Raw genomic sequence first — 23533 nt, 5'->3', positions numbered from 1 at the left:
AACTTCTATAGAACTATGATTGATACGAGACTACCGTAGAACTCGAATTTTTATAAAACTTCTGTGTAAAAAGATAAGACAAACTTGCATACAGATAAAATTTTATGAGAAACATTTAGCACAAGCTTTGAATAAAATCGGTGGCTGAATCGGTTGCCTATTTGCATGTCCCAGATCTTGTCCGATCGTACCCCGTTCTCGATCGATTATTATTACCGATTATTATTATATTATTGTCCCGTTTCGTCTTCGACTCGATAATGATTAGACGCTCGTAATTTGATAACGAGATCGGACTGATTAAAATGATGTGTTGCGTGTTGTGCATGTAGGCGTTTACGGGGATGTTCAGCGTGTGAAGATTCTCTACAACAAGAAGGACTCGGCACTGATTCAAATGGCCGAACCGCATCAGGCGCACTTAGGTAATTTTTCTTTAATAATTTACGTAGTATCGAAAATTATTAAACTGTTGAGAATAAAGAATTACGATGTTTATAAATTAAAAATCAAACGTACGCGTACTGTTGTAACGAAGATATCTTTTTTATGTCAATATTTATAAATGGAGAATACTTTAATGATTGGTATAATTTCTTAAAAACGAAAATTTACAAAATTCGAGATTATACTAAAATGGAAGCGGTGAGAAATGTATTGATAATTTGTTTAAAATCACAGCATTGACACACATGGACAAATTGCGAGTATTTGGCAAGCAGATCAAGGTAATGCTGAGCAAACATCAGACGGTACAGTTACCAAAGGAGGGCCAACCAGACGCTGGATTGACGAAAGATTATACCAATAGTCCTCTTCATCGGTTCAAGAAACCGGGCTCTAAGAACTATCAGAATATCTATCCACCGAGCTCCACTCTGCATTTATCGAATATTCCGTAAGTAAATTGTTTCCAAATTCATCCTTGTTTTTCTGTAATTGAAAGATAACGTATGATACGAAATATAACACTACATAATTAATTTTTTTTAATCAGATTCTTTAATATTTCTATATTGGATAATTCAATCTTCCGATATTTGATAGTTAGAATATTATGTACCTAGAATTGATAATAAAATATTAGAATATTACGTATAAATATGCGCTATTAAATAATTCAATATATAGTATCGTATGTTAATAAATATAATTGTAATATTATCTAAGACAGTGAAATATTTTTGGCATGTGTTTAGTACAACTGTGACTGAAGACGAGATCAGGGATGCGTTCACCAAAAATGGCTTCACCGTGAAGGCGTTCAAGTTCTTCCCAAAAGACAGAAAAATGGCGCTCATACAGATGCCCAGCATGGACGACGCCGTAGCTGCTTTGATCGTAAGTTTTAATTGCCTTTTTCTAAAATTCGCTACAAGCTTAGATTGTTGTCGAGAATTTAATATTTGAAATTTTTAATTTCGTTCTACTCTAACGTTTCCACTGGACTCTAAAATGTAAAATCTAGAACTCGAAAGTTGATTAATTTAATAGTTCGCTCGAATATACTTGCAGTTTTCGTTTTGTTTCATGTTGACGATGTTGCTTGTGAATGTATAGCTCATTTATTATTGTTTATTCGATGAAAATTCATCAGTGGCGTAATTAGTTTAGTCACTGGTGCTTGATGTTCGCCTCTGATACAATTGCGCGAAATTATACATAACAAATCTATGTTAAGTTTGTGCGAAATTACAATGTTTCAAAACTCGTTATAAAATAATAATTGTTCGTCATTTTCCACGTGTTTCATACGTGTTTCTTCATCGAAGCCAACCAGTTATTTATTGTTAAATGTGACGTTACTAGTACCTTCAGCTTTGTCGATAATATTATTACGTTGAATATTAAGAATATTATCACCTGAAGCTTCGATATTACCTTTACGAGTCTTTTCAAATGGCCTACTTAACACGTTAAATGGTGAACGAACCATTTTCGTTTTGACTCTTCATTCAAATCGTATGGACCGTGAGTAGTATTATAATTGCATAATATATGACCGTTATACAACGACTGATTATATTCTGAAGCATTTTACGATCGATTTTTCTTTTACACAAACTACAATAGTCTAAATGAAAAGTCCACCGTGGACCACCGATAGTCCATGCGGTATTAAATGTGTTAACCTATTTTATTTAAAAATCATGCTAACCCAAACTGTTCCGGTTTTTTTTTTCAGAAAATGCACAACTACCAGCTGAGCGAATCCAACCACCTGAGAGTGTCATTTTCCAAGAGCAACATCTAACAAGAGTCACAAATATGCAACCGGCAGTGGTACCAGCCCTACGCCCTAGTCCCCTTTTGGATACCCGGCTCAGTGTACGACTGATGATGATAACAAGCGATGATGATGATGATCCTCGCTGAGTGTGTGGTCAGTCGCTGGTCCCATTACCGCGACGCCATTGACTGGCCAACCTCTGGATCTTACCTGGGAAACGAAGGAATGAAGCTTCCTCTGCGAAGCAGATATACAAAACACGACCTAACAATTGTGTGGGGTGCACTTCTATTTTTCTTGACAGACCGTCTCTAAGACTATTTCCGAACAGCGTACAGATCGACACGATTTGTTATCTCCATACATGCATACACATACACACACACACACACACACACACACACACACACACACACACACACACACAGACACACAGATTAAAAAAAAGATACAAAAGATACAAAATAAGAAACTAAATACACGAAGATAAAAAAGGATTAGGGCTGCGAAACAGCGAAAAGGAGGGTTATGTTTGAAAGAGAAAATATTAAGAAAGTAATCATACACTGCTGGCTTTCACGAGGCCAGAGATAAGGAGAAAGCCAGGATCGATCTTATATTGAGAGAAAAGGAGAGAGGAGAGACACAGGAAGCGTGTGTTTTGCGTGATAGGTGTATGTTATTCAAGAAGGGAGGAGGGAGAGACTAGGTTTTTAACGAAAAAGAAAAAAAGGAAACGTAGGGGCTCGGTGAGAAGTAAGAAAAAGGGCCGATTGGGTTCTTGTACAGAGTTAAGAACAATTTTTCGAGCATTAAGGTATATTCTATATACACATAAATCTATATATATATGATATATTTTACAAGGGTGACGCACTCTGGCCGCGAGCCTCGCGCGTTATATGACCCGCAAATAACCACACGCATGCACGCTGAATTCGCGTGTATGTGTGCTGACAGAAGAGAAAAAATTACGTTCTATATATATATATATAGATATATATATAAATATTATATCACATCTACCTTTTAACCGTCGCGAGAATCTGTCTCGAACGCGCTGAAACAAAATAACTAAAAAGCTTCGTCGATGAAGGATCCGATCAAATGAAAATTTAAAAACTAAAAAAAAAAAAAAAGAAAAAAATAAAGGAAATGGAGTACACGATCGAAGCGAGAACGAGGGAGGTCGACTTTGAAAGTAGCGCGCGTACCAAGCCAGATTAGTCGTTTAAGGCTAATTGTCACGGGACCCTTTGCAGCTTTCGCGAGGTGCTACACTCGCGCCCTCTGCCCCGGGGCCGATCCAAACACGCGAGCCGATTATTGTCGGATCGATTTAGGGACAGGGGACGATTATTTCTCGATGTCTCCTCCGCCACGTGTCGCCGTCCTCGTGGTCCAGACACGACACACCATCCTCCTTTTGTTTCGTTCTGACTTTTCTAAAAAAAATAGAAAGAAAATCCCTTTCAGTATTCAAAGTATCCAGAGAGAGCTGGATTCGGGCATGTACAATATGACGGCTGGCTCGCGACGCGACTGCCCACACGTGGCGGAGCGGCGCACTGTCGTTGCAGGTGGTATTTTTATAATTTGTATGTTCAACACACGATATATATTATATATAATAAGTATTAATCACACGTATAAACACATAAAGACACGTAAACATACGCATACATACACGTACAGGAACAATACACAAATAGATAACACAGAAAAACGCAGAGACATTCAGATGCAGGTTTTCTTAGCTGATAGGTGCTTAGGATTGCGTAGATTCTTAATCGTATAAGTAAGGCTGAGGAGGAGACAAAACGCGCCGTCGTTAAGTATCATTGACGAGGGTGGATGAAGGACCGTTGAACATATCGCTAATTAGAAAGGCACGCGCATGTGTTTCGCGAGCTGGTATATTTTCGCTGGTTCGGGATTGCTCCGGCAGAGAGCGGTTCCATCGCGCGACGAATCGCGATTCTTTGACTCCGTTTAAGGGATAAAAATATATAAAGAAAAAGAACAAAAAAAAAAAAAGAAAACAGATTACAGAGCGATAAGTAGAGCGAGCTCGTCGCGTGGTTCAGGCTCGTGTTTAGGTCCGGTCGACGATTAGTTCCTGATCACCGAGCATTCCTTTTTTTTTCTTCAAGAAACGCGCCCGCAGGCGACGTAGAACGAACCGATCTGACCAGAGAGCACTCAGAGAGAGGGGCATCTTTTTTCGTAGGGCTGGTCTGTTGTGTTGTTAAGATGCGCTAGTGTCGTGTAAGATAATAAGATTATAAGAGAAACACTTCTACTCACACACACACACACACACACACACACGAACAGACAGAAACATAGAAACGCTATAATGGTACACACCTAAGTAGCCTATAGTCCGCAGAGCGTAACAAATTAATATCGTAGAGGTATCACGAGGAGGGAGGTTCGAAAGGGGAGAGAGAACGATGAGTCCTGACGATGAAATTTGCCACGACTTATATACACAAATTATACACAAATATACACTACACAAAAGAGAAGATCAGAGAGTGGCGCGCGATATTAGCGAGATCGAATCCTCGTGTCAAGAAGCGAAGATTATCAGTAGTGTCGTAGAGTCGTGATAAAAGGTTGGGCCAGGACGAGAAAAATGGTTGCGACGCCACTGGCTGTTTGAAACGAACAGCGCCATCTTGGCTTTGATCCAGGGACGTCGCAACTCGTTCCTGGGCCTTATCGATTTTTGTCTAACCGAGGTTCTGTTGGAGTCAATTAAATCTTATTAATATACATATATCAACCGTAGAAAGGTAGCGAGAGAGAGAGAGAGAAAGAAAGAAAGAGATTGTGTGTGTATGTCCGTGCGTGCGTGCGTGCGTGCGTGCGTGCTTGTGTATGTATGTATGTGTGTGTGCAAGAAGAGAGATGAACGTGACGTTACTAGCTGACGAGAGCGAGTGAGAGAGCCTGTTCCGCGAGTGTGACTGATCCAAAAAGCGGCTGGAGTGAGTGTGGCGGACGAAGCATAATGAAAAAACGAGAAAACTACAAAAAAAATATATATTACAAAGCGAGTGCCGGCCCGGGCAGTGTTGTTTGTGCCAAAGTAGGCTAGCTGTTGACTCTAGGGGATGGGTCTCTCGACGAGCCAGCTGATGTTTCTCACGATCGAACGTCGATCCTACGCCTTTGAAGAGAATCTCTAGCTAATTGATAATGAACTTTCTTGAAAGATGTAACGATTGTGATCGGAAGGCGTTGGATGAGGTTCGTGGAAAGGGAAGAATTCGACCAATCATGTTAGAGACGTAGCGAGTAGCCGGCATGAGCGAAGGGGCCAGTCTTTGCATCTATTATGATCTGTCTTTCGAATCTCTGATGTATTTACATTGTTTAATCCGACGACTGCATTTATAGATCCTATCCTGGACGCATCTGAACTCGTTTCGCGTCGATGACACACTGGCTGTACACGAATACATGCTAGAGTTTAGGTTTTTATGACAGTTTGGTTGGCATATCTTCTTCTTTTCTTTTTTCTAATTCTTGGCTTCCTCAGAACGGGCTTGTTTCTGGTATTCGACTCGATGCTGACGTTCAGGAGGATGTTTGTTAATTGTTTTAAGTGGCTTGCTGTATTTAGGTTGATTTCAAGGATCTGCTGCTTCGGGGTGAATCAATATATTTTTGAAATGGTTGGTAAGATATGGAAACCGTCGATGATATAGTTTGGGCAGTGTCTGAAATTTTTATTTGGGTTGGTTTAAGTAATTTTAAATATATTGATATATTTTTGAAATACTTAGTAGGGTACGGAAACTATTGTGGAGGGGTCTAAAATTTAGGAATTCCATATTTTCTTTCTTTAGAATTAAATAAATCCTACATAATAATAATTGGATTAATTAGTAATAGTCTTCTTATGTTTTAGTGTAGATATAGATTATTGGTTCGGAATTTTTACTACAAACTACTGGGAACTGCAAAAAAAATTTTTTTTTGTGGTATGTAATAGTGTTAAACTTTTAATAACGAAACTTCAGTTTTTGTAACATAAGAGAAAATTGGGCGGCATTCAGTATAGTATACGAAAAGAATACAATTTTGTAAATATTTTTAATTAATTGACAGAATATTATGGAAAAGTCAATCATTCCAATTACTACTATTCATTCACAAATGTAAATTCGATATTCATTAATTTAGAATGAAATATTTTATTATTTAAAGTTACAGAGAAATAATCCACATTAATTCTCTACAATATACCGATCTTTTATTTCAATAAAATCAAATTTTCGGTTAACAAAATTTTTCATGTATGTTCTTCCTTGGCAATTTGCAATATCTGAGCGTCAGCTTCGCTCTTGAGTTGCCTCGCAGTTTTAGCATGTGTTTATCGTTTCATTCAAGTATTAAAAATCTATAAACAAAGAAAAACAGGCTCTTTCAATCGATTCGCGGCTGGTCCAGTCGCAAGCGCACAAAACTGTCGGTCCTCCGGATGTTCCCGCGCGAAATGATCGATCGAGGGCCTGGCGCACAATAGTATTCCCAGCACAATGTCTGCAAGCGTACCTGAAAAGCCTGTGTAAACGAGTCGCTACAGCGACGGAGCAATTTTCCAAAAAAAAAAAAAAGAAAAAAATGAAAAAGCAAATAAAAACACGCTCCGTCGCAGGCGCTGCATTCTCCGTTCATTTTACTAGCGTTCTCGAGGAATTTCTGAACACATTCCCGTTCAAACACGCTCACACACGTACACATTTACAGAAACCTATGCATTCATACATGTTGGTCCACGCTGAACGAGTTCGAATTATTTTTTCTCGGATTTTTGCTGTTTTCTTGCTTCGTTTAAAGGATTTTGATCCCGTTTGACAACGTTTGAAGCACGCTCTGGCGACGTTCGAGCTCTTTCGGCGTGAAACCCAAACATGCTACTCCTCCATCATCGTTAAAACTCGTTCATTGATTCTTTCGGACGTTGAAGGCACGCAATGACAATGATTTCCTCGTTTTTTTGCCTGGTTTCTCCGGAATCAGAGGGGAAGAAAGCTCGATTTCCGTTTTAGAGGACAGTAGTAAAAGTTTTAAGAGGTTGTTATGAATTCTATGGGTGTCTACAGGGTGTTCGTATCGTATAGCACAACGTCGTGTAGCTCTTTTCCTCAATTTCGTCTTTCTTCTTTTTAATAGCCTGCAAAATTGACCGAACATTTTGTTTTAAAATATATTTCATTTGTTCAATTTTGAATACTTCTGTGTTTGACATAGTTTGCGGGGGTTTGAAAGGGTTAATTGATTTCCTTGAGGAACACACACACCCTGTAGAGGGTTCAGACATGGAGTATTATCACTAGCTGGGTTGAGGGGGGCCGAGGTGAGGGTTGGGATAGCCAGCACTCGCTACATGGTGTCGCAAATATTCAGGCTCCGAAATTTCTTCAGACCAAGTTCAAACAAAATATCGTGGAGAATTGATAAGAAAGAAATTGACAAAGCTCGTTTGCGAAATTTCTACGCGAGTCGTTCAAATATATTATGTATACAGATTATTCGACGCGCGTTCGCCCGCGACTTCCTCATATAGACGACGTATTTTTATATGAATAGAAAATGAGAAACAGAGAGATAGAAACGAAAGAGACCAAATAAGACGAAGATCTCGATGAAGATCTCGATCGGGACGAAAGTTTAGATACGGTTGCGTAATGGTTGAAGAGATCCCGGCTAACTGTACACCCTGCGCTCTCCTTCTTCTACTGTTTTAATCGTGGAATCTGATAATCTCCGTGGAAAGTTATTCAGAGGGTAAAGATGCAAGTGTTTTTGTTTGTACTGTTACAAATTACAAATTTGATCATACGGTGGGATTTGTTAAGATAGCATACTATTATCAATATAATATTTTGTTATTACGGTATACTGTTACTGTGCCATTAATACATAACATTATGATATTAGTGTACTATTTCAGATTAATCTATCATAGCATCATTGACAAATCGAATATCTTTATCCAATCATTATAGAATCGCACAGGTTGTATGAAATTTTAATAAAAGACATATCTCCTTTTAGGTTCAAATAAGTTGCAGTCGAATTGTAAATTGTATGTTTCACGAAATTTACAGATAGACAGAAGTCTGATAATATAAATCTAAAATCTAACTGCCCGTTCGATTAATTTGTTCCTATAATCAAATTGAAATGTTTCGAACTCAACGTGATTATTGAAAATGTTAGGTGCTATTTACAAGTCTAAACATAAACATTTTCAAACTTTAACAAAAGCGATGGTCGAACATCCATCGCCAAAGACCCAGTAGGTTAACAGCAATGAGGATGTGAAATGCCAAGTTAGTCATTAAGAAGGAGATGCAGGGTGCTCAAAATTTGAAGCGAAACTTCCAACGTTAAGCACACAAAGAAAAAATCCATTGAAACGAAAAACCTGTTCGGACCAAGGAAATTCGGGGTCTGGTTCGAGCCACGCAGTAGACGAAGCTTAGCCTACAGAGGTTATTAGGAGTATAAATAATTAAAGAAGAGGCACGCATGTATACCCACACCGATCGCGAACACCGTCACACGAAACACGGACAAACGATCGCACGCATACACGCCGTGCATGCACGTTCAAACATCCTGAAACACGGTTTACACCCTGAAATACGGATCAAAAACATTGAAACGGTACTCAAGTATTCTGAAACACGTTCAAACGGTACTCAAACCACACGTTCAAATACACATGGAAACCTATACGATACATATATATATATTTGATATATCGCAATGTAACAAGTGTGTCCAAAAGTGCGCAGCAGCTGCATCCCAATAATCTATATTTTATTAATAACTGATAAGGAACTAGGATTATCGACGTTAACGGTTTAATGGATAAATTGAGCAGAGAAGAGTTAATCTATTACGAATCTGTCGTAACACACGCGGTACATATACATATATATAATATATATATATATTAGAGACACGATGAGATCTGAGCACGACAAACCGAAAGAAAGAACGAACGAAAGTAAATATGAGAAAGGGACAGAGCGAATGTAATGGAACGAATGAACGAATCCAGGGAATATCCGAAATACGCGTACGAAGGAATTTACGTGCGTATCCTCGTTGAAAGTTCAGGATAGTTTGCTTGCCTAATCAGGGCCTTAGGCGTCGTTCACGATAGAACTAAAAGGGAACCAGGGCCAGCTGTTCGCTCGGATCTCCAACGAACAGACACAGATAGCGAAGGGACGCTTCTCACGATGTTCGAGCAAGCTTTTCTCCATACGCGATGGCTGTTACACGAATTCAATCAAAGAGGAACGCTATCAGCTGAAAAGAGACACACGTGGTCGACGATCGATTCAAAAGTATCTGAATTTTCTCGTACTCCTTATTCTTTGTAAATTTTCAATTTCTTCTAAAGTCGCTGACATATCAATGTTAAATCTATAATAAAAAATTCGCGCTTTTTCGTAGAAAAATAACGTTGTACTTTGGGATCGCTCCAAAGTTGTTGTCGTTTCTCTTTTTTGTTATTCATGGCATAGCGGCGCCTCGATGAGAAATCGATCAGGATGATAGACGTTCTGGTGTGCCTGTTGAGTGATTCTGCGATCTTTTTGTCCGCTTTTCTCTTCTACGGCCGCTGTAATAGACATTAGGAGGCTCCGTGACGAGACGATGTGAAATGTCGCTTCTCTCATACGGGCCTCGATTAAGCCGGACTTCTATCGGTCGTTAGCTGGTCGTTATAGTCGTTGTGACGTCGATATGATTGCCAAAAAAGCGATATATAAAAAAAAAACAGAAAAACGAAAAAAAAAAATGCGAAAGGAGAGCTGGGAAGAGAAAGCTGGAAAACTAAGCCTAATTAATTAACACGAAAGAGTTTCTCGACGACCCCATCGAATCGAATTTCGAACAGCAACAAACAGAAACAAAAGAGAAGAAAGAATATATATAGGGAAAAATAATATTGACGATCTTCTTTACCGACTAGGAGGAGAGCCTTCAGTCGCGAGACAGAACATTAGGATTATCTAAGGGTAGTTGTTAAGTGGACGAAAACACAGAAATAATAAAAAAAAATGATTTAAAAAGAAACAAAAAATCGTGAGACACGTATAATGATGAAAAAAACACAGGCAAATGCATACATGCATAAACATACACATACGTACACAATGTACACACGATGTAGCGTGTTAGACTTGTGTAGTAGCCCCCCACCCCTTCCCCCTTTCTAATTAAGCCTCCAGATCTTAACGAGTACTATAATGTATAGTTGAACTCGACAATCACTCGACTCTCTGTATCGATAATTCTCGAGGGGAGGAAACAAATATTTAAAGAAAAAAGAAAAAAGAAAATGGAAAAAAAAGGATGGAAAGAAGAAAAAGAATGGAAAGGAAATACATGGATGATTATAAGGGAATTTCTGAAACGGTAAAAGCTGCTACTGTTTTTCAGCAACTGTTGTTTCTAGTGTTCGCTGGATTTCTTCCAGTATTCTCTTCTACTTCTTTTTCCTCGAGCACTCTTCTAGCCTTTCTGTTACGACCGTGGGAGTTCTCTTTCGTCGCGCCACTTTTTCGCGTTTTCTTTTGGTTGGTTGCGTGTTCAGTTTCTTTTTTTATATTGGTGTTGTTAGAAATTCTTCTGCTCTTTTCCGAATCGTTAACTGAGAATCGAAGCGGAAAATGTGAATATGTTATAGATAGAAACAATGGAAGATCGATAATTTTATTAAAACTTAGATTGGTAAGAAAAGATTTGTTTTAGATGAGATGGAAAAGTACACGAGAGAGACGATCAAGGGAATCGGAATCGTGGGCCAGGAATTGCGTTGCAAGTCACAATCAGCTCGCAAGACAAATCAATTTTTGCTTTTTTGTACACGGGAATATACACATAGTAAGATGCCGCGGTGGATTATTCCGTGGATTTGTCCGAGCGGGTGTTTTAAAGGTTAAGCTGTTTCGTAGTAAGTTTTCTTATTAAGGAGAATTGGATCAGGAGATTTAGCGATCGATACCCAGTTCAGGGACGAAAGCAGAGGCAGCCAAGAAAACTCGTTTTCTCGTCGATCGATCGTCGTCGAATCCTATCGGTGAAACTGTAATCAAGAAAAAATAGTAAGATGGGGTTTTTATTTGTTTTTATTCGAGAAACGAACTTCCAAATGTGTCATGTGTGACTTGCACGATAGAGGTAGATTTTTTATGGATCGTGATATCTATTTTTTTAGACGTCTGTTTTGGAAGTAACACAGCGGATCGTAGACTGTTTGTTTGATCGAGATTCGAAGGATTGACAATTTTGTGAGTGGAATTGGAAATGTGGATCTTTTTACGCTACTTTGTCAAGGAAATACAAATTTTAAATAATTATTCCAAGTAAGGAAATTAAGTTTCACTTAAGTTACGAGTGTTTGTTATTACACTTAGTGTTCTGGACAAATATTATTTTCTGATATTCAAGACTGTCGATTTTAATGATGTTGCATAGGTACTTTAAATATTGACAACTGGTACTGATATTCGATATCTAGTGCTGTTTAGTATTTTCTCTATATAGACATTTCAACAAAAATTGTAAAGTATTTTGAAATTCCACAATGCTCTTTCCGCCTCAAATTGCAAATTCCGAAGCTCACAAACGCTGGGAAAATGAACCCGGGTAAGGTTAAACAATTGACGACAATCATTTTCTATTCAAGACTTAGACTGTCGAGACTTAGAAACTTCCAAAAATTCAACACAATAAGAATTAAGATACCTAGAAATTCTAAGAAAATACCAAAAATTAAAATCTAAAAAAAAAAAAAATCGAATTAACAAAAGTAGAATTAAATAAATCACGTAAAATGGTTGAATTTTTAACAAACGTTTCTCGACGACGATCGACGATCTGCGCGAAGCATTTATCAGAATTGCGTTCGCACGTTCACGTTCACGTTCACGTTCGCGTTTCTTCGTATTTGAACACACAATACACGTACATAGGCGCGCGCGCGCGCGCACACACACACACACACACACACACACACACACACAGAGGCCAATCAGAGACGCACACAACCATACGAATCGAGTTGACTCCGAAAAGAAAACCGATAGTAAGTATGGGACACGTTTACGATCGCTCTTCCACGTGTCTTCTTTCGGCACGACACGATTTATTATTATACACGATTTACTATTTACGGATTTTTATACCTCGATTACCGAACGGAGCCATCCCCGCGCACACACACACATGCACATTTACGCCCTGTACAAAAGTATCCTGGAAAAATACTCGCGATTCACGCAACCCGAAAGTTGCGAACGAATTTTTCTTTTCAATGAAACTACGTATTTCTCCCTCGAGACTCGTCGAATATTTTCTACATAAATGAATAAAACGAAAAATAAATTGAAAAATAAAGTGGAAAAATTGTACGTGGAAATATTCAAGAGCAGAAAATGGAATTTCGTCGGAGAGGGGGACGAACGAAAATACGACTATCGTTCTTCGACAGAAAAGTTTTTTTTAAAAAATAGGAAATGGTCGCTTAATTGAAAATTAATAAGGTCACTTCCGGGTCACGTGTTTCGCGATTCCCTACAACTTGCCCCCGAAGGAGCATATTGTAGATTCGTTGATTTCCGCTATTACTGATGCGTTGCGTTCACGTCGCCTCTGAACATATACATTATACATATATATATAAATATATATATATGTATATATCAATTTTATTATTATATACATATATTAATTTTATTATATATATACATATATATGATATATATATATATATATATGTTAATTTTCTTTCTTTCTTATTCATCCGATGTTCAACCTTCTTTTGTTTCTTTTTTAAGATTTATTAACCTATTTAGCCTATTTTTTTAATCGTCTAAACGAATACGAACAGAGACAACACACGCATACGACAGTTTCGTCGTCGCTATTAATTAATTAACTATCTCTCTTTAATCGCCACGCGTTCGTTTTTTATTAAGATTACTATTATTATTACCTATTCGCTATTATTATAATTAATCCTAGCGCTAATTACCCATTTAATTACTCCTTAACATTGTCATTGATATTCCCTAGTTCGTATCCTCTACTACTATTTACTATATCACTACTACTATTAGCTATCTACTATTAGCTACTATTCATACTATTTTTTGTTTTCTCTTTTTTTTTACTTGATTATTTTTAATTCTGTAACTCTTAGGCTGTATCAACTATTGCGACGCACGAGCTTAGTTTTTTAAACGAGCGAACGAAAAATGCTAGAATTTATGTGAAACGTAGCTGCAAGCGAATTAGGAAAGAGAAAGGAAATAAAGAGTTCATTAAGGAACACACGCGATACACGTATACATATACACGTACGAACACATACGAAATCTGTATACACACGGACACGCAAGAAACGATTTTTTTTTCTTGTAAGATCGAGCGTTTTTTCGATTGGTTCAGTTTTTCGTAAACAAAAAAGAAAGAATAATGATATAAAAGCGAAGTTAAGAAGGAAGGGAAAAGGTCTCCAATTTTTTAGTTGTCAGGCTCGCCAATCACACACTTCATCTTTCCTGTTTTTCTTAACTCTTTTCGGCGCTACGATTCCCCCCGCCCCCCTCATACCATCTTCTTATTATTTTCTCTGTGTGACCTCTCACCGCCTCTCACCCTTTCGAATTATTTCTCTTCTTCAACTTCTTCTCTTCTTCTACTTCTTCTTCTTCTTCTTCTGCTCCTCCTCCTCCTCCTCCTCCTCCTTCTTCTACTTCTACTTCTGATTTATTTGTTCGTTGTTTCTTACTGTCTGGCTTGTAACTTTTCTAGTAGTCACACTATACTCTCTTTTTCTGACTTTCTCATTTTTCTGTGTCCTCCTCTCTCTCTCACTATCTTAATACGTATATCGTATACCTTTATACTATACTTCTTACTCTTATCATTATTACTCTTACTATATCGTCTATACTATTACTATTACTATTACTATTACTATTACTATTACTATTACTATTACTATTGCTATTACTATTACTATTGCTATTACTATTACTATACTATACTGTACTGTACTGTACTGTACTACTACTCTTATGACTATTACTGGTACTGGTACTGCTACTACTATGTCTGTCATCCACGACTATTACTATTACTAACACTATAACTACTACTACTACTATCACTATTGCTGTTACTACTATTAACTATCGTCTGTGACTATTACTATTACTACACCTATCAGTACTAATACTATATCTATCTATTACTACCACTGTATCTATCGTTCGCGACTATTACTGTCACTGCATCTATCACTTATAACTATTACTAACACTACACCTATTATATCTATCGCTATCGCTACTACTGCTGCTGCAATTATCTGTGACTAATAACTATTACTACCAATATCATCGCTGTATCTATCTATCGTCTATAACTATTACTAACACTATAATTACTATACTATCACTATTGCTGCTACTACTGTTACTCCTATATCTATAACTATCGCGTCGAATACTACTGCGTACTACCGTTGCATCTATCGTCTATGACTATTACTATTACTATTATTACTACTACTTTAACTATACTGCTACATCAATCTACTACTACTACTGCTACTACTACTACTACTACTACTACTACTACTACTATTACAACTGTATTTATCGTTTCGACTATTACTATTACTATCACTATTACTATAACTATCACTACAACTATTATTACTACTATACTATTTATCTTGCTATCCACTTATCTATCCATCTACTATTTTACTACTAGTAGCGCTCTATTATCTTCGCCCCTAATGGTTACCACCCCTAAATTTCCGTCGACGAAATTTTCAATACTTCGAGGACTCAAAAATTTGCAAACCAATGCTCCCGAAGTATTTTTTCTATCAATTTTTAACAATTGAAACTTGATTAAATTAAAATTAAGTTTCCGTTGAATCCGATTAAAGAATAAGCAAAACGAAACTTCCGCCACTTCGAGAATGCGAGTTTCGCAAGATTTTTTGACAAATTATCGACAACCTCGAAATCAACACTGTCGATGTTCTTTAAAATGAATTTTCAGTCGATACTAATTAAGAAGCCGCTTCAAGGACGCAGGTCCCATAAAAATCGCAAAATTTGAAAACCATTGTCCTCGAAGTCCGCAAAAATAATTTCCACATAAAATATAATGCAATTCTTTCACCCTTTGCAACCCCTAAATTCAGTTCCACTCCGCACCGGCCTCAATCTAGTATTCCTCCGAAGAATACTTCTCTGTAAACCCCTGGCAACTTTTGTATCGAAATATAAAAAGCGATAATCGAATGGAGGGGCGCAAAGGGTGTGAATAGTCGACGAGAAGAAGGCAAAGGGGTGGTTCTTTCACGACCACTTCGGTGTTCCATTGTTTGTTCGTTTTGCTTTTCTTTCTTACTATACTCGCGATGATCGATTGTAATCTAAAGAGAAATCACAACTTTTAGTTTTTCTCCTTTCTCGCTATCCCTATCGATATAATATAAATATTAAAGAAAATTTTAATTTTTATATTATACGAATTATAATTTCGTACTTTTGATTCTCCACGCCGTTCTCGTTTGTAACACGCGAGTTTCAGTTCTTTTTTCTCTAATCTTCATGCCCCATCCCACCATCCAATCACGGTTTTCTCGTCTTGGAAAAAGATAAAGAAAAAGAAAAAGAAAAGGAAATGAAACGAGCAATCGAGTGAGTCGAATTTAAGGGAAGGAAAGTTTATAATGAAAAGGGATAGAGGTTTAAACGCGATAAAGATAAAGCAAGCACAGATGAGGGAATATGATTGCTAGCGAGCGGGTAATTTACATATACAAAATATAGCCGATTTGTCAAGAGAAAAAAAAAGCAACAATGAATGAAAAAGATAAATAAACCTGTCCGTTTTTTGTGTTCTTTCTGTGTATCCAGCTACTACCTACCCCTTCTCCTTTGTTTCTATTTAAAACTATATTTTAATCTTTAAGTCGAGGCGTAAGAAGCTTCTATGAAGTGGCTCTCAGATTTTTCTTTCAAAAAGGTAGAAATATAAAAGATATTTAAATAGTAAGGTTATATCACAAACGAGGGGATGCTTTTCCTATGACATTGTTTCCAAAATTTAGTGTCGATAATTAGTAGAATTATTGGCAATTATTGACAATTTGAAGGAAATATCATTTACTTACTCAAAGTGTGATAATAAAAATTCTTTTCGATATAGAGACCATTTTACGAGAAACTTCTTACGCGTTCGATCACTTTTCACTTCACTAATTATCCACGCTAATTCTATTTCACTTTTTTTTTTTTTTAGATCGAACATCACAAATGATCGATAATCAATTGTCGATCATTCGTGACATTCCAATGGAACGAAAGGAAAAGATGGCACCGAGACGACGTGTCAGCATTTTTTCTTCGAATTTCAATATTTTATTTTGCCTGTTATTCGATGTTTCTTTCTAACAAAGTAGTCTTTCTTCTAAAACCTTGACACGCTGTTCTGTCTCTATCTTTTCTGTCTGCCTTTGAAATCAATGTTGGGTAAATTGTTTAAAAATTTTGATCGTTCGATGATTCGAATATTTACAATAATCTAGAAAATTTTAATGGTCTATTCGAAGCTAAAATATAATTCAGCTACGTAGCGAAGTAAGATATTTGTTATAAATGGTATAAACAAGTTCGTAGAATTCTAAATTATCATAGGAAATCTAAATTACGTAATATATAAGGTTCAAAAAGTAGCCTAAAGAATTCTACAAATTAAGTCAACTTTCTTAAACTCCAGTTTTACATCCATGTGACTGAAAATTTAATTTTCAAAAGATGAAAATTCAATTTAATTTGTCGGATCCAAAAAACACACATACCCATATTCTTTTTCAGAAAATGAAACAGAAGAAACATTTCTATTCCGTTGAAAAGTTTCAATTTAACAATCGCAGACCATCCATCACGAGACATATTAAATTCCACCGAAATTCAATTAAACAAATCCAAAATGCAGCGCAAACAACAAACGAAAAAAGAGAAAAAAGAAACAATAACGATTCTGCGAGTTCTGCCTTCAAACAGACGAAACTCGTCGTTTTCCAAATCCAATCAAGCGTTGCTCGATTCTCTGTTCAATAGAATTTCTCTAAAATCCATCCCATAAAATCCTTTTTTCTGAGAATCGAGCAGCACGAGGGCCATACTCGTTTTTCCGAACGAAAATATCAGTCGTAATTTGCTGGTCTTGAATTCTTATGAGACTCTGAAGTTTTTTTCTTAAATGAAAAATCAGAGGAAAAAGGAAACACAGATATAGTATACAAGAAATTTTCCACTTAATAGCACTTTATAATTTCAAGCTTCGCGATATGGTATTCTATATGTAGCTCTATATCTATATACTATATGTTCTATATACATGTGTAGTAGTATGTACACTGTAATTACTCGATGTATATACATCTACCATTTCCTTTTTCTATCTTCTGAAAGTTTTCATCTGCAGCATGAACTCTGTCACGAAAAGAAAAAGGAAGAGATTTGAATGAAGAGAGAGAAGGGAAACCACGTCATGGACCACTTCATCGTTTTATCGAAATATTCTTTTAGTATATGAAAATCAAATATTATAAGAAAAATTCACGCCGAATATCAAATTTTATATTAATTTTAATTAATAAAATTCGTATAATTAATTTCAAATTAGTATAATTTTTATATTAATTTAATATATCAAGTACTTTTTCTTTGGATATTTTTATAATGTTAATCTTTATTATAATGTTTATTAGTTTGACAAATTTTCAAACGTTTAATTATCGATATCGAAAGATTAGAAAAGATGGACAAATCGCGAAATTAAAGTTGCTCTTACGATTCTTCTCTTTTCTTTTCACTTGTCTGAACGGTGTGTTGTTCGCGCCTTTTCTGTTTCCACTAACTTTTCTTCCAGCTCGAAAACCGATCATCGACCATTTCACTACTCTACTGCCTATCGTCGTCTTCCTCCTCTTCGTCAACTCACGAACGGCCTACTATCGCTACTACTGTTGTCATTTTTCACAATTATTACAGCAAAAGGGAAGCTCGACCTTCGAAAAAGAAGAAAAAGAAATTGTTCACCTTATTTTCTAGGAAAATTGCACGATATGCGTAATTTTGAAATTGGAAGATTCAGTTTTTTGAAGGAAGGTTCCATTTTGCAGAAACTCCCCTATTTTTACTTTGCTGCTACTCTCACTCGAAGCTTCGATCTTCTCAGCACGTGAACGTTCACTGGGGCATTTTTATCGCCCGTGTCATTGCTGATTCGTTATCGCACTTTCCATCGTTCCGATAAAAAACGAATTATCAAAATGCATATGGTCGATGTTATGCACGTTCGAAAGATTCAATCGAAACGTCAGAATTGAAAATTTCGTCAATAACAAATATCATTTTTTCAATGTAACATATATTGTTCAGTACGTAAAAGAAAGCGAAACGAAAGAAACTAGACTTGGACAAAATGTTTGTTAATCAGAGGTTTTTGGTGGATATTATTGTTTTAAAGTTTGTAATATGGAACGTGAAGTATGATAGTATTTAGTGTTAGGTAGAATGGGGCGGTAATTAGTTTAAGAGTATTGAAAAATTACGTGAACGATGTTACGTGATGAAATTACGAATCGACGATGACTATAATTTCTCAATAAGAAATCTTTTGCATGATGCTGTCCTCCGTACACCATTATGCCAAATCTGTCAAACACATGTACAAACACGGACAAACAGGTTCAAATTGTATTTTACGAAATCCAATTGTTCTGTTTCAAACAATTTCGTTAGAATTATTGAAAAATTTACTCTAAGAAAGGAATATTAAGTATAAGAAATTATTTGTCCATTATTATTCGCCTTGTATTGACAATACAAAAATTTCAACAATCTGTTTGATTGGAGAATAAAAACAGAACAAATCGAAAAATCAAATTAAACTATAATTTCTGACAAAATTGGAACTTTTCATTTTTCTAAGATAATTTCGTAAAATATGGAAAAATGTGAGGATTTGAACAAGGCCTAAGAACATCAATTATAAAGTGTCTTTCTTACAATTCCTCGACACGATTCAATCGCAACATTGTCCTGCATTAAATCAAACTTGAAAGTAGATCGATTTATTGATATCACGAATTTTGTTATAAACAATTCGATGAAAAAAAAAACGGGAAGGAAATCGTTCTGATTTTCCGCATCAAAAAATGGGGTCCTGATCGATTCTTTTCTCCGATAAGCTTCGATCCGATCGAGGGAATAGTGCATTGGCAAATTTCGATCGATCGGTTGCAAACGCGACGTGAGCTATCATAAATCTTATCTGTGATAAGAGGAGCGTGTTGTCGAAAGAAATTTCCGAAATTTTGAGAGCGTTTGCAAAAGTGAAACTCGATTCTGTAGAATAGAAAAGGTAAAAATGAAAATTCTAGTAAAATCGAGAAATATCGTTAAGAAAATATTAGTATCGTTAACGTTTAATCGATAACTATGATAATAATGATAGTACTAATTATAGATAATGTTTAATATTCGACGATAATTCCTTGTAAAAGCGTATTGATAGTGTTACGATAATTAATTGTAAAGTATTCGTAGATATAGCGTGCGATAATTAATTAATCTGACTCAATTTTGTCAAGTTAGCATCTCGGAAAATTTATTTCCCTTGAATTTTCTTATTTCTAAAGATACAAGTATTTGTCTTAGAATAATGTGTCTTTTTTTTATCTTAGATTACCTGTTATTAAAAGGTGCGATTAAGAGGTATTACAGTTTTAGCGATAATTCATAATAATTTGTTATTTGTTTATTAACTTGAAAATTATCATGATTTAGGATTAATTAACTGATTATCGCACTATAGAACTTGCATTACCCCAATCTTACTGAAATTAGACAAGTATAAACTTGAAGAATTCTGGTCGAAATTTGACAATGCATTGTTGGAGTATCGACAGTAAAACGTGGTTGTACAATTATGAAAAACAATTTGTTAATCGTGAAATTGGAATAATGTCGACGTTTTTCTCTCCGAATATTCCTGTTCTCTGTGTATGGTGTTCTATCGATTTTCTTTCAAGTAACGATGTATAAACTCCTTTTAATAGAAACATGAAATTACTAAAATCGCAACGTTTTTATGGTATCTTCGCCAAATAAAATTTCCAATCTAATTTAATTTCATCTGCACGAAAATATATTTGGGAATTAGTATTTTTCTCTAGAAACGATAATAATATTTTTTTATCGTAATATTTCTCAAAATCCAGTTGAGAAAATAACATTGGACGAGTTTGTGCATCGTTGCACCGAAAATCCCAAATACGCTTAACTTTCTCAATCTATAATCTAATTATATATACCGTGAAAAATTCTTTAAAAAAAGGTGTCCCATTTTTCTCGTAGAAAATTTTCGAAAACTCGAGTATACAGAGAACGAAGCAACAAAAGAGAAAAAGCACACTTTTAAGAAATCTCGATAAAGACTCGTATCTTTCCGAGAAAATGAAGCTGCAGCGTGAATGATGGACGAAGAAAGAAAGAATGCATCCTTCTATTTCTATAATATCGAGAATTCGTCTCTTCGAGACGTGCGTCTGAACACTATAATATAATATAGGGACGACAAAAAGTCAATTGTTCGTAATTCTATCGTTTAACGTTGGACAACTCGTCGCTGATGGTAATTAGTCTCGATCTTAAGATTATTCGATACTCGTAAACAGTATTGTATAGATATACGATTAACGACGCTACGAGAGTCAATGCTGAACGTGCTCCAAGAAAAACGATGTATCCCTTCGAAAAAATACATAATCGTACTTCGACGAGCAAAACTGTTTGATACTTGGAATTATTATTAACTATATGCTACGTTATAGCATACTAATATAATGTACTGATGTAGCATAATTACCGTATTATTATTATAGTGTAATTACTACATGATATTATAATATGGTAGAATTACTAAATTTCAGATGAACAATTATTTGCTAATATTATAAATTTACAAAATTGTAGCGTACCGTACTAATATCGTTAGAAATTTTACAATATCGACAATCAGTTGACAAACATTGTAATATAAGTGCATTTAAACACATTTTCTATTTTCTATTTCTTACTTCTAAGTGACATTGAGTTTTATTTCGATGGCTCGAAAATCGTCGTATTAAATTTACGCATAGGTAATTATTGGCTATGTAACATTGTTTAAATAATAATTCCGAGGGTCAAAGATAAAGGAAGAAGGAAGCTGTCGTAAACTATGCAATTTTTATTCGATATACTCGTGCACACACCGACACACGCACATACACATACACGATACACAGCAACAGATATTATACGAGGATAAAAGAAAAAAAGAAAAAAGATTATTAAGAAACGTTGTATAATGTTTTATCGCCGCTAAGGTAAATCGACGTAGTTTCGCGAATTATTAGCCTGTAATTAAAGATCGAAGAGGGGAGCCGTATAAAAAATATTCGTCGAGCCATTTTTCGTCCTGGGCTGAATAACGAAGATATGAAAGATTGGATTCTTCAAATCTTAAAAAAAAAAAAATTTCAGTAACATTGGCTGTCAACAACAATATCTTCGTAATTTTCGAATCTTTTCTTCCATCTCTTAAAACGCTGTGTGATTCCACAAAATTTTTCTAAAATAACTAAAGATTCATGGCCCAAGCGAAATCGATCGAATCATTGTAACTTCCGATCATCGAAAATAAAAAAGAGGAAAAAATGGGAAAAAAGAAAGCTGTTATACGAATCGGACGAAAAATAGCTCGGTATGAATTCTTTCGTTGACGTTTCGAGATAATACCGCCCACGTTACTAAAACAGAAAAGAGAGAGGTCGAAGGTTGTAGGAGGGAGAAAGCGATAGGGTTAACTCACAGTGAAAAGTTCGAATTCGAATAAAAAAAAAAAAAAAAAAAAGAAAGAAGAAGAAAAGATGGGGAGAAGTTGTCGAAGCATCGATATATCAAACTGTCGAGTACGTTGTGAAATTAGTTGAAAAATCTAGAGCTGTGCGGCAATAGAGGGGAGGACATTGAGTAAAATACTCCTCGATCCAGCAGTATTTCTTTCATTCTCCAAATTCGTTCACTTTCCACCCTCTACAAAAATGGAAGATGGAAAAATTGTACGGATATTTGAGTTCTATGGAACGTCAACAATTATTCGGTACGTAATAAGAAAGAGAGATATAATTGATACAACAAAGTTATTCGATATTAAAATTTACAATTCTCTATGATAATAAAAAATAGAAGTTTTTCTAAGAATAACATTTGTTATTACAGTTTCTTATAAATTTCACGTAGAATTTCCTGCAATGGTTTTTGTAGAAGAGATTTTGGAATTCATCTGTATCCATCTATAAACAAAAACGTACGTAATTATTCATACAGGAAAATTCTTGTTGTCTTCGTTTGAGAAAATTGGTCGGTATTTTTTAAGAAGAGTATTTAATAAGACTATCGATATAGATAAAGATATACAAGCTACTTGATCAATAATTTAACAAAGCTACCAAAAGCCCATTAACTGAATACTACATATCAAGATTGAAATTATTTTTCCTGGCTTTGTTAAATTATTTATATCTTCTAATCGGAATAAGGAGGAAATAAAATTCCTTTATTTACCAAAAGGAGAAGTTCAGGTTCCATAGAATTGAAAATGATAAAGGAGAAACAGTAGCGAAAGAGAAAGGGATGGAAAGTGAAGGGTTGAGAGAGGTGGTGTTTAAAAACATTGCTAATCAGATTTAATCGCGCGTGAACAACGCGCAGTTTTAGGACGAATATGTTATATATATAAATATGAATATTATAAAAAATATATATATTAATATTTAGATTTATATTATATGTATAGGGGGATGTGTTGACGTATATTGCGATTGTGGCAACGGCGGGGTATGAAAAAAAAAAAAAAAAGAAACGAGTGACACAGGGGACATTTGCGTCATTTTATTACTATTATTAATAATTCATTACCATTACCGATTATTAGCGATAAAGCAAATATTTCCGTTGAATATATGAATTATTACAATTTTTAAACGAGATTATAGTATATGGATTATAGCAATGGGAAATTTAGCCCTCGTTATTACCGACGTCGACGTCTGATCTTACGCCTCTAATTATTGTCGGGTTAATCATCAATTATATTTAATGGTTAATA

General features: G+C 35.6%; 1 protein-coding gene across 2 annotated transcripts in view; it reads left to right on the top strand.

Moving 5' to 3' along the window:
* The window catches only part of LOC117214153 (polypyrimidine tract-binding protein 2), a 45193-nt gene extending 38347 nt beyond the window's left edge, over positions 1–6846 (top strand). For both annotated transcript variants that reach the window (XM_033459984.1, XM_033459983.1), the window contains exons 7-10: positions 333–425; positions 682–898; positions 1200–1341; positions 2186–6846. In XM_033459984.1, the coding sequence (XP_033315875.1) occupies positions 333–425; positions 682–898; positions 1200–1341; positions 2186–2254 (521 nt within the window). In that variant the 3' untranslated portion in view covers positions 2255–6846. The remainder of the gene's footprint in view (positions 1–332; positions 426–681; positions 899–1199; positions 1342–2185) is intronic.
* The last annotated feature ends 16687 nt before the right edge of the window (positions 6847–23533 follow it).

The sequence above is a fragment of the Bombus bifarius genome, unplaced genomic scaffold (assembly GCF_011952205.1).
Source record: "Bombus bifarius isolate JDL3187 unplaced genomic scaffold, Bbif_JDL3187 scf7180000009200, whole genome shotgun sequence".
NCBI lineage: Eukaryota > Metazoa > Arthropoda > Insecta > Hymenoptera > Apidae > Bombus > Bombus bifarius.
The sequence above is the reverse complement of the archived record's forward strand: the minus strand, read 5'-3'. Positions and strand labels throughout refer to the sequence as shown.